At 39.5% G+C, this 13,046-nt stretch overlaps 1 protein-coding gene across 2 annotated transcripts in view; it reads right to left on the minus strand.

The window, feature by feature from the left end:
* Positions 1-6,516, minus strand: part of PPP1R1C (protein phosphatase 1 regulatory inhibitor subunit 1C) — a 90,567-nt gene extending 84,051 nt beyond the window's left edge. For both annotated transcript variants that reach the window (XM_033946709.1, XM_033946710.1), the window contains exon 1: positions 6,310-6,516. In XM_033946709.1, the coding sequence (XP_033802600.1) occupies positions 6,310-6,390 (81 nt within the window). In that variant the 5' untranslated portion in view covers positions 6,391-6,516. The remainder of the gene's footprint in view (positions 1-6,309) is intronic.
* Positions 6,517-13,046: the final 6,530 nt, after the last annotated feature.

The raw sequence follows: 13,046 nt of genomic DNA on the forward strand, positions 1-13,046 counted from the left end.
TTGTTTGAGCATCATCTATCTCCTTTGTGTTTTAGCTGAAAAGCAGGTTAAAGTATGTGTGGCAAGAAACATGATTCTTTGAGTTTGTCTGGCAGGATCTAAACATGGGTGATCTGGGCCTAAAAGGAGTGGTGTGTGAGGCCCTGTTGTCATTTACTGTGTTACTGAAGCTACTACCCTCTAAGACATTGCTGCTATAGGTAGCTGGCCAGTCTTGCCTAATTATTATGCCTATTATGGATGCTGGGGGGTGGGGGGGGGGAAGCACCAGCTCATCCCTCGCCTCAGGCATCAAATTGCCTTGAGCTACCCCTGAGTCTGAGGGAAACAGCAACTGTTAGTGCATGGAGCTTAATAACAATACAAATATCCTTCACTGTTTTGCTTGTATGTGTTTCATTATGCTACCATATAACATTCCTTTCTTTATATGTATGTGAGATCTTTGTGCTTCTGAAAATAAAAGATATTTTGGAGAGAAAATGTATTGGGGGTTTTGTCTGTGCACAGATGTTGATATGCATGAGAACACTCTTGGGACACTGTGGAAAGAGCTGAGGTAGATATGAGGGACAGGCTGGTCTCGGGACCCCTTTGTGGCCCCTGAGGGCCACCATGGGCTCTAACACAAGAAAAACCAAGCAGCAAAGAATGTAATGTACTGGGCCCAGTTGGGACAAGGAGGACAACAGAGCTTCAAATTGGAAAAAGCAAATTTATTGAAGGACCTGACATGGCCTGTGTTTCAGCTAAATACTGTGTTAGAGGTCACATCTGTGATTACTTCCTTAAATAAATCATTATGGAGTCATTCAATTACAACAATATGTGTGTATTCCTCTGTATACTCATCTCTCATTATCTACCCCCCCCTCTCCCAACATCTCAAATTGGTTATAAGAATATCAAGGGGGCCCAATGGATGATCCCGAGAAATAATGTAACATTAAAATCAAATGGCACCATGAACTGTAATAGCAGCCATGTGGTTTATGCCATAGTGTGCCCATGCCACCTTATATATGTGGATCGCACAAGCAGGGCAATAAAAGTTCAATTGACTGAACATAAATCCTGGTTGACTAATAATAATCTACAAGCCCCCATGGTGCAACACTGGGTATCGAAAAATCATAATATTGAGGAATTACAATGGCACGTTAGTGATATGCTAAAGCAAGGGTGGGAGGGTGGTAATGTAGAGAATTCTTAATGAAAAAGAACAATGGTATATTTACAAACTTGATACCATTGAACCGAGGGGCTTGAATGCAGAAATAGAGTGGGCATCGCTGATTGGCTAGTTCTCACCCAATAGGAAGCAAGGAATAACAGCTGTAAAGAGTGTATTTAAAAAGCAAAAAAAAACACCAGCGCCATCTTGTTTGCTAAACTGTTGTAAGTCGGATGACAGTATCGGCCACGGTAGGAGTATTGCATTAAATATACAGTTTTTGAATATAAGTAATAAGTAAAACATGAGACAGAAACTGATTTCTTTCCTTTTATTATAGGGGGACCCTTGAAAAAGCACGCTAGTGCGAAACATGTCGGGCCAATCCCTCCCGGGTCATGTCAGTTGTTAAGATAAGTGGCTGAAAATAAGGCTTAAAGTTTTTAAATCTGTAATACAATAAAAATTTAACTTATGAAAGGGTATTTAAATAAAGAAAAAATGAAAAATAAATTAACATATGGCCGATGAAGGTCTACATAATTCTTCATGCTATAAACTTATACTAGTGGTAGAGTGGTGGGGCTAAAGCCTAAGGATACGTATATATAGAAAAATAGTCCGGACCATTGCAAGGAATTGTGGTATTTATTGGTTATTGTTCTGGAATATCATAAGTGAAAAAATTTTACATCATATTTTATTGCTTCAACTTAAGTTAGGCACCATTAGGGTGCTGTTTATAGAATATGGGCCTTAGTGGTTAGCCCGGACACCAAGCTATGTCATGCAACAAATCCGGTTAGTGCCTATATGCACTGGCTCACTGGCTAAGTTGAGTGACCAGATAGACCCACATAAATGGCAGGTTATATGTGAGGTTGAACTTTGGCCACTATAACTTAGCTGGCCAGCCAATGGATATCGACTTAGCTGGCTATATTTTTAGCAACTAAAATAGACTAGAAATTCAATGCTAGTCACTGGATACAGCACAGCATTAAATTTCTGGGTTCACCACTAACTGTGGTAGTCATCCCAGCTCACCCTTGTAGTCCAAATATTGGCCCCATAGTTTTTACAGAATTTCTTATTCTGGCCAAGGCTTTTAAAGTAAGGATTATGGGAGTCATTCTTTTTAATTCCATATAATTTATTTCCACATTAAAAAAAGCAAGTTAAACCTGGTTTCACTACTTAATTAATGACATCTACACATGTAAGCTTGTAAAATGGGGCAGCTATATGTGTAAGCATTGCCACTTGTGGCCATTGTGAAACTGTCACTTCCATATGCAGGTTCTGATACCTCCATGTAGAAGCTGTGAGATCTGTACCATTCATTATTTCAACACGTAGCTTTGCAAAATGGCTGCTCCTGTTGCATATGCTGGCAGATACACATGCACCGTTGCAAAAAAAGACTCTGTCCTGGCAGATCCAATTCTAAAATACTACCAGAATTACTGATATTCCAAACTGGATCTTGCAATTCTGACCTCTATTTTTGTACAAAAATAATATACTAGCTGACATCTGTGTGTATTCCCTGAATGCTCAGCAGCTTCCCTCTCCCATGTTCAATCCTACTGGCTTTCTCCAACAGAAGTATTTATGTGAGGTGGTGGAGTCTGGCTGCACACTGACATGTGCATCACTACACCCCATCAATCTGTGTTACCTGTGCAGTCCATATAGCAAGAAGAGCAATGCTTCAGAGTGCTCATGTGAGCTAACACAAGCATACACGCCCCTCTGTCTCCTGAAAGACAGATGCCCCACTGCTGGCTAAGCATGTTATATAAATCTACAGTTACAGTATTTTATATGATATACCACCATTATTAACAAAAAAAAAGTCAAATCAAAGCAGTTAACAATAGATAAAAATCAAATGGAAATAATTAAAAAACCAATAGTAAAATAAACACAACAGGGAAATGTATTCTGTATAATTAACAATACTAGACACAAAATGACAATCAAGGGCAGGAAAGGTTTACAATATCAAGAAGAGGTAAGAACAAATAAGGTAAAAACAGAAGGATAGGGGAAAGCCAAACTCCTGCTGGGATGATCCCAAGTGTAGGCGTCCTGATGCCTCCTTGATCATATGACCCTTAATAATATCATTTTGGAGGTATTTTTTTAAAAACTTATTTCTAACATTTGGTCAGCTAAGAGACCACTGTATCCAAGTTTGATCTCTGGAGTAGGTCCTTCCCCCTTATTCAAAAAGAAAGCATTTACCCTCCAATCAGAGACATCAAATGGAAAAAACTGTACGATGGCCTTCTAGCCACACAGGCAGCAAAACTAGACCACCAACTCTCCAATCTACTAATCACAACGCCAGACTACAAAACTTTCAGAAAAGAAATAAAAACCCTGCTATTCAAGAAATCCATGAAGACTAACTAACACCATATGAAACATTTCAATCCTCTGAAGCAACCCGCTCTACTCTGTAACACCTCTGGACATGTCCAGAAATCCTCTTCTGTAATCCGCCTTGAACCGCAAGGTAATGGTGGAATACAAATCACTAATTTAATGTTATGTCTTTCTGAAGTGGGCAGCATTGGCAGTGCTGAAAAATATCCTACTGTCTTGGATCAGTTCAGAGACATCATTCGAGCAACTTTGGCAATCCCGCTTGACTCAGCTTTTACAGTGGGAGAGACAGAAAAATTCTGCCTTTTCCTGGCTAAGAGGCTCTCATTTCCAATCTGTTTGGGAACCTTTCTGGAATACCCTCACAACTGTGGCTCACAGTAGAATATTGAATGTATATTTTCTTAAAAGTTGATGCTTGCTTGCTAGTGTTCACGATCAACCTGTTCAAGGGTATGGTGAGTGGGAGGATAGGTGAAGAGTATACTTATTGTACTTAATGGAGCCTTTCTTTGTACCTGGTTTTTCTTTGTACGATGTATTGAGCTCAATAAAAACTGTTTGACTATAAATCTTGATTTGTAAACTCAAAAAGAAATGCTTATGTAGACCTAAGCAAATCAGCGGGATACTGAGAATTGATCCAGATATTATATATATATATATATATATATATTTATTTTATTATTAGGGCTGCACATCGATTAATCATGATTAATCGCATAAAGCAGGGGTGTCCAATGTCGGTCCTCGAGGGCCGCAGTCCAGTCAGATTTTCAGGATTTCCCCAATGAATATACATGAGGTCTATTTGCATGCACTGCTTTCATTGTATGCTAATAGATCTCATGCATATTCATTAGGGAAATCCTGAAAACCCGACTGGATTGCGGCCCTCGAGGACCGACATTGGACACCCCTGGCATAAAGCATCCCTCCTCATATTTCCTTCTATACTCATACATTGGCAAATATAGGAATCCTTTTATTAGGGTTTGCTAAATGCTAAGGCTTCCATTATATTCTATGGGTGTCTTAGCATTTAGCACATGCTAATGTATAGCGCGTACTAAATCGGTTAGCACACCTTAATAAAAAGACCTCATAGACAGCAGAAGTAAATTCTCAGAACCAACATGTTTTAATTACTAAAATGAAAAGAAATCATTTTTCTTACCTTTGTTGCCTGGTGATTATAAAGACAGAACAAAATGATTAAAAAAAAAATTGCCAGGCAACAAAGGTAAGAAAAATGATTTCTTTTAATTTTAATAGAAAAGGAGTTTCTACTCGGAATGGTCAGCAGTAAAAGGAAGCAGGGGAGACTAAAGGCCTGTTGGCTGGATACCATCAAGAATGACATGGGAATGAGCATCAAGCAATTGAGAGAGGCTATGGAAAACAGGGAAGCATGGCGAGGACTGGCCTACAGAGTATCCAAGGGTTGGATACGATTTAATGGATAGTAGCAGTAATTAAAACATGAATCTGAGAATTTACTTTTGCTGTCTATGTTTGCCACTGTAGGAGTATAGAAAGAAATGTGAGAGGGGGGGGACGCATTATGCGATTAAAAATTTTATTTGCTATTAATTACATTTAATGAATGTGTAGCTCTAATTATAATAAAACACTGTATATATGCACTGTATGTGTGTATGTGTATATATATATAATCTTTTTTTGCATATAGCATCAGTCTACCCATACCACACTCAACAGTTTCTGAAAAGGTTTACTAACAGTCTTATTAACAGATTAACTCCTCCCCCCTCCCAACACATGAAACGTTTCATGCAAGTGACACCTCACAAGGTCTATTCTCTGTTTTTGCTGTGTCATTTCCATTCATGCACTAGACAGCTGTGGTAAGTTCACAGATAGCTATTACAAAGCCAACTAGGCCTGTAAATTTTACCAAAAGGCATTTTCATGCTGTGTACATTTCTTGGTCTTTCTTATAATACAAATGGAAGGACATCAGATTCATGTATCTGCTTTGTTCAGAATATGCCTGCATCCTGATTCCCCTTTAGTCATAACTTGAAGAAAGAGAATTTTTTTTTTTTTTTTTTTTTGCCTTTCCTGTAAACACAAGGGTTATGTTAATTTGATCATCTTATGCTGGCGTCAGGGTAGAAAGCAGATAGAAATAGATTTCAAGCCTACGAAGATTCATTGCTTTCAAAGACCTCATTTGTTTATGACTATCCTTGTATCATAATAGGACTACTAAAATAAATGCACACAATTCTAATCAAGCAAGTATAAATATCACCTCCTCCCCATGAAGTTTAAACATCCCAGACCATTTTCACCATGTCTTCTTGCTCTGAAATGCTTTAGTGCTAGATTTATCTATCTGATAAAAATATTCAAACTACCAACTCGAAAAATAGTGAAATAAACAGGTCAGATCATGAAGATGCAGAATAACTTGAATGACATTGAATGAAACTATATCTTTCTGTTTGCCATCTTTTTTTTCCTGTTTGATTTTTATAACAGTAGGAAGTTTACTGGCATCTCTGATTTTAACAACAATTTAAGCCTTTTTTTTTTTTTTTTCCCACAAGTGACATGCTTTTCAAATGTTATCAACATGTGGTGGAAAAGCATATCCATACTGGAATGTAGGCGATCAGCTATGTGTTCCCTCACAGTCAACCAACATTCCCAGTGTTGGAATGAATGCGTTTGCAAGCATCATGTCAGGCTTTCAAGATTCTTGATCGTCTTACCTGTTCCGATGCCTCGGGATCCAGCTGACTCTGAAACAATGGCACAGCAAACTGGATCTTTTTAGGACTGTTGGGCTCCATAACAATGATGATGGTAATCAGAGCAGGAAGGAGCCTGGGATGGTTGGAACTGTAGTTTCTGCAAATACCTCCTATCCTTCCTTGTAAAGCCACACTGAGAGCTGCTTGTAAACGCCTGCAATTTGCAGGTTAGCAAGTGAAGCTGTACACCCCGAGCGCCTCCCTTATCATACATCCACAACAATGCCTCTTGCTGGCCTTTTTTTTTTTTTTTTCTAAGTCCTTCAGATCCTGTCCACACAAAGCTGAAAAGAACAATAACCTAATTGTGTACCAGTTCACTTCTACACATGCCAAGCATTCACTCAGAGGCTAATTGAAAATGCACTGCTAGCCTGGAATGGCATGGTGCCCTGGGATTTGAAAATGAGGATCTATCTGTTGTACATTACTAACCGGCTGCTCAAAAGTGCAATGCAAGCGCCCTCTGAGTATTGCTGATGGTCCATTAATTATTGATGGTCACAAATCAGGAAAAGCTCAAGGTTTGGGGGTGGGGTGGGGGGGTGGAATCATTTAATTTCTTACCTACCAAACCTTTTATCACCTTGCTGTTTACGCATGTTGCTTTCCACCCTCCCCCCAGACCCACGATAGTTTGTGAGCAAAGAAGACAACGCGAAACAGTGCATTATGACAAGTTCCTTGATCAATTATTAAAGGAGGAAAATTAATGCAGTTCTATTCCTAGCCCTACTCTATCGATCAAATCAAGTTCCTTTCTATATATGAATTTAACTATTGAATCATGTTCGGTGATTTCCATATAAAGCAAGGCACCATCATAACATATCCAGGATCAGAAATGATTCCCGGTGTAACAGCAGGATGGGCTATTGTCCTGCATGATTGTTGATGACTGCAGATGATCTTGCCTTTATTCCAATGTGGCTGCTGTGTTACCCTACAGAACTTCCCTATGACTAATGCATTAGCGTTGCAGCAAGCTATGCTACAGAGACTGAACTCTGTCAAATAAGCCTCATGAGACTTGTAAGAAAAACCAGTACTTATTCTTCTTGTACACTTTAGCTGGCGATAACGGGCATGCAGCTAATTAAAAAAAATATACATATGCCAACATCTCTTTATGAGGTTCATGCTCAGATATGGCCTTGGAGGTTATTTCATCAAGGATTTCTACACAAAAACACAGAGAGAACATTCCATAAAATTTGTTGCTATATTTATTTATTCAATTTTCTATACCGTTCTCCCATGGGAGCTCAGAACGATTAACACGAGCTTATTCAGGTACTCAAGCATTTCTCCGTCTGTCCCGGTGGGCTCACAATCTATCTAATGTACCTGGGGCAATGGGGGGATTAAGTGACTTGCCCAGGGTCACAAAGGGCAGCGTATATTTGAACCCACAACCTCAGGGTGCTGAGGCTGTAGCTTTAACCACTGCAAGTGTAACACCCCCTTCAGGATAGCTCTGGGTCCAGGGTCTGACCTGGCTGGAGTCCCCCAAAGGCAGCCTCTGTCGTTCCCTCACTCAGTTAGTGCTTGGTGTCTTCACCTGGGGAAAAGAAGTATTAGCGGGTAGGTTCACCCTCCTCTCCCCCACAGGAAAAATCCAAACAAGCTTCTGTGAACAAGTTTGGCAAATCTAATCAGGATTTCTTAATCACACTTATCCAGTACAGGTTCAAAGTGATTTTCAAAATCCTATATGGTATTTTTTCTCCTTTGGTTCCTGTCTCATTTAATTCACAATAAATGGCTAATTCTAGGAGCTCTCAGAAATATAAACTTGGCTTTCCCACTGTTAAAGGAATAAAAACTATGGCCAATTTTTGTCGATCATTCTCTTATTTTTTAAATTCGGGAGCTTACAGTTTAGCTGTAAGCTGATAACAGTGGCTGAGCGAACCCTTATACAGTGGTTACAGTGGGCTGGGGGTTAGTTTGTGAGGGTTGGTAGCGGGAGCTGAAGGGTGGCAGGGATTGGTTGTCGGGGTGCTAGGACAGGAGGATTGGTTGTTAGGAAGGGAGAAGGGTGATTGGTGAAGAATTATGTGGGATTAAGGGTGATTATGGCGGGTTAAATCATTTTTGGGAAGGGTGAGAGTGTGCAAAGAGGTGGGTAGGCAGGGTTAAATTTGTTCCCTTCCCGCCCTCCCAGTTTTTTAGGTTGTTGGTTTTGGTGGGTGGAGGATGGGTTGGTCACAGCTTTTGCGGAAATGTGTTATGGGGTGAATTGTGGACAGTGTGGCTTATAAAGTTATGTATTATATGTGCTTAGTCTGCTCATGTGTGGAACCGCCATGATTCTGCGACACAGCGAGTCTTGCTGGGGGAAGTGGGGTTTGCTGGAATGTGATGAATTTGGTGAGCTGTGCTAATTCAACACCGATTAGCATCAAGGGGTTTCAGTTTTGTGAGTTGAGCTAGTTCGACACCGAATAGCTCCAAGGTATGGTTGTTAAGCTACACTGAATTATTTATGTATGAAAATGTTATGTTTATATGAATTCATTGATTGATAAGTTTAATAAAGCTGCAGCCCATGCTTTGCCATCACTAAGTGTTATCACGTGTCTTTATTTAGTGATGTTTATATGAGGAGTGATGGGAATGCCTGTGTTAGTAAAAATTTGGAATGACCTTCCTTCTATAATTACACCCCCTTTTATTAAACTGTGCTAGCAATTTTTAGAGCAGGGACCCGCTTTTCCCAACGCTCAGAGTTCCTATGAGCATCAGGAGCTGCGCGAGGCATTCAGCACAGCTCCAGGCACTAAAAACTGCTAGTGCAGTTTAATAAAAAGAGGTGTAATTATAGAAGGAAGGAAGTCTGTATGCCATGTCATTTGTTCTACTAATATGTCCTGGTATTGTTTAGCATTTCTAATTTTTAATTTGCTTTTTTTTCATTGTACACCGCCTAGAAGTTTAAGCGGTATAAAAATTTTTAACTAAACTTGATCTACCCACTTTTCGTAAAGTACTGAAAGCAAATTTATTTCTGAAATTTACTAATGATCCTTCTTTTTCTAATAATCAATTGTAAAAGATAAAATTCTGGCCTAAAAGATATAGGCCCTCTTTTACTATGGTGCGCTAATTGATTAGCGTACGCACTAATCAATTAGCGCATGCTAAATGCTAACACTTGCATGTTAGTCTATGGACACGTTAGCATTTAGCACGTGCTAATTCGATTAGCGTGTGCTGTCGGTTAGCGCACCTTAGTAAAAGAGGGGGATAGTCTATGCTCTAATCTTTTGTCTATTTTTATTTATATTTTGTTAACTGAGTCGAGCCCTTCTGTTGGGATGAATTGGTATAAAAAAATTCAAAGATTAGATTAGATTTACCAAATAGGCCCATACAGCATCATAGTGAAATGGTTTCATCACGTTGTGAGGAAGGTTCCATTGTTGCAAGAGGGGAAATAGTTATATTACCTTGTGGTGGACAGTTACAATGTCATGGAGAGAGGGTAGAGTTAATGAGCTGGCTAATAAACTTATTTGAACTATCTACATAGGCCCAATCATAAAACAAATTGTCAAGAATAGCTTTCAACAATTCTAATACTTCCACATTCAAATCAGTACTTGTGCAGGTAATTCAAAAGCATGTATACTATTCAGATATTCAGACTGCCAATCCTGTGGTTGTATGCTCTTCCCAAGTTTTCTTAGCTTAATCACTAGGTGGGCATGTCTGTGTACCTATATCCCTCCTTTCCAATACACCCTCACCCAGTCCCCAAGTTCTCACCTTGTCCATGGAAGTTCTTAGTGGTAAGTGGATGCTGTCCTTCCCGGCTGGTGAGCCTGCCCCTCTGGCAGCCTCCTGGTGGTTATTCCTTAGCTCCCTCCCCCCAAAAGCACTCCTCCACTGCTAGTCTCCAAAGATTTTTCTTCCTTGTTGGACTGCTGATGCTGATCGTACCCTGGTGGCCTTGCACCTATGTTGGGCTACCAGTGCCGATCCGCACTCCGGTAGCCTTCCCCTCCTTCAAGAGGAATCTCTGGGGAAGCTCCCTACTGGGGTCCTGGTTACCAGCCCTCAATGGGGATCGGCAACCACCAGTAACGGGGCTTTCTCTAGATGGCTGCCTCTGCTCTTCTTAGCTCTTAGGCACCAATAGTGCCTCTGCAGTCCCATTTCTTCTGCCCTGAGCTGCTCCCAAAGGCTGCTAAAGACATGCCTTTTCCCCTTGTAGCTACTAAACATTGTTCAAGGACTTCCCTCATCCCATCTATTGTTCCCTCTAGTCTAAACCTGAGTTATCAATGTTAAATTCACTTATCTCTAACCTGAGTCAATAATGTAAAATCCTCTTGCTGTGAGCCACATGATTCTCTGTTGAAAATTTGCAGGTTACAAGATGTTGCATTGTATTGCTTGTCTAGCTCCCAAGGGCTGCTGGTCTTCTGCCCTGAGCTCTCTGTTCACAAGGGCTGCTGATCTGTTTCTTCAAGAGTGCCTTTAGTGGTATACTTCTGCTAGTATACGCATAACAACTCTAAAAAGAGCTCGGTGTTACCCAGTGAGTTTCCCATCTAGGAAATTACCTCCCAAATGAGTATAATATATAGATATGACTCTATGCAACGGAAACACATAGATTCCAGAATCTTCAGAACCAATTTCCAACTCCATGGCTTCCTCCTTTGAGCTCATAGGGAGTGCATTTCCACTTCCCCTTTTCTGATTCAGGTCTGCTCAGTTCATATCCCCAAACTCATTTGAGCCCACAAGCTTTATTCCCGCTCATGAAATAATCCTGTAAAATGCAAAACATTTTTTAGTTTCTTATATTACTTTCTGGAGGATAAAAACTGTGACAGGATTAGTCAACCCTCAATAATGTGGGCTTGTTAATGCTTATATTTTAATTTGAACTATTTTCTTCATATTTTGTATTTTTTGCTTGAGTTTGTTATGATGTAACAATAAAAATTTATAAATAAAAAAAATAAATAAATAAAATGCAAAACATTTCATGCAAGTGTCTGAATGTTCATCCCTCAGTGCATAATTTGCATAGGGTGTTAACAAAACCTCTCTGCTCACTCAGCCATATGACTTTTACAAATTAGATACAATTTTCCTGCAGTTTGCAGTTTTCGAATCCAACACAAAAATATTGGTTTTAAACCCACTGTTCACAAACACTTCTTTTCAAGCTTTCAGAAACCCACCCCCATGGGGAGTTTCACAAGTATACATAGAGAGCAACGTAAAGATTTCAATATGTATACTTTGAAGGAAAGGTGGGAGATATGATAGAGATGTTTAAATACAGTATTTATGTAGCATAAATGAGGCGAGTTTCTTTCAATTGAAACTCTGGAATGAGGGGCATTGTTCCCTCTAAGCTGAGTGGTAAACTGAGTGGTGCTCGATGTTGTGTTTTCAGTCCATAGGGATAAGCATATTCCTTGGATTCCTGCAAGCTTGTCTATCTCTCACTATTGAAAATGTGATAGTGAAACAGAGCCTCCCACTGGTAGGATTGTAGGTGGAAGACTCCTGCTCAGCTTAGAGGGAACAGTGATGAGGCAGCATAATATGAAGGTAAAAGGGGATAGATTCACAAGTAACCTCAGAAAATACTTTTTTCACAGAAAAGGTAGTGAATGCTTGGAATGGCTTCCCAATGGAGATGGTGGAGACAAAAAGAATATCTGAATTCAAGACAGCTTGTTACAAGTATGATGGATCTCTAAGGGAGAGGAGGGGATAGTAGATGGCATGGTTAGGCAGACTAGATAAGCCTTCATTTTTCTGTTTCTAACTTTATGCATATTATAGTGGGCCTTCCTCAGTGCTCTCCCAACCGACTGGTTTTACATATACACTTTAAAAATTGTAAAAATACCCTTATTACTAGCAGACATTAATGCAAATATGTTGTATGTTTTTAACATACAACATATTTTTGATACAACATATATTTTGATATATAGGTGGTAATTTTTATCAAGACATGTATGTATTTACAGTAGAGTCTCCATTATCCAACATAAACGAGACTTGACAGGTTGTTGGATAATCAAAAAGTCAGATAATCCAGAACATCGAACACATAACTCTACTGTTCTTTCCCTTTGTAAAACTGCTAAAGAATAATAAAGCACCTAGACCAGATAGTATACATTCCAGGGTACTGAAAGAACTCAAACATGAAATTGCTGATCTGCTGTTAGTGATCCTGTCGTTAAAATCTGAAGTTTGGAGGGTGGCCAATGTTACGCCAATTTTTTTTTTTTTTTTTAATAGTTCCTAGGGAGATTCAGGAAATTACAGACTGGTAAGCCTGACATTGGTGCCAGGCAAAATAGTGGAAACAATTATAAAAAAAACAAAATTGTGGAACATATAGATAAACATGATTTAATGAGACAGAGTCTGCATGGGTTCAGCTGAGGGAGGTCTTGCCTCACCAATTTGCTTGACTTCTTTGAATAAAGGTGAGCTATTTGATGTGTATCTAGATTTCCAGAAGGCTTTTGACAAAGTTCCTCATGAGAGGCTCCTGTGAAAATTAAAGAGTCATGGGTTAGAAAGCAATGTTCAGTTGTGGATAAGAACTGGTTATCGGACAGAAAACAGAATGTAGGGTTGAATGGCCATTTTTCTCAATGGAGGAGAGTAAAAAGTTCAAAGAAGAATGAGCAAGATGATAAAGTGGA

Source organism: Geotrypetes seraphini, chromosome 5 (assembly GCF_902459505.1).
Source record: "Geotrypetes seraphini chromosome 5, aGeoSer1.1, whole genome shotgun sequence".
NCBI lineage: Eukaryota > Metazoa > Chordata > Amphibia > Gymnophiona > Dermophiidae > Geotrypetes > Geotrypetes seraphini.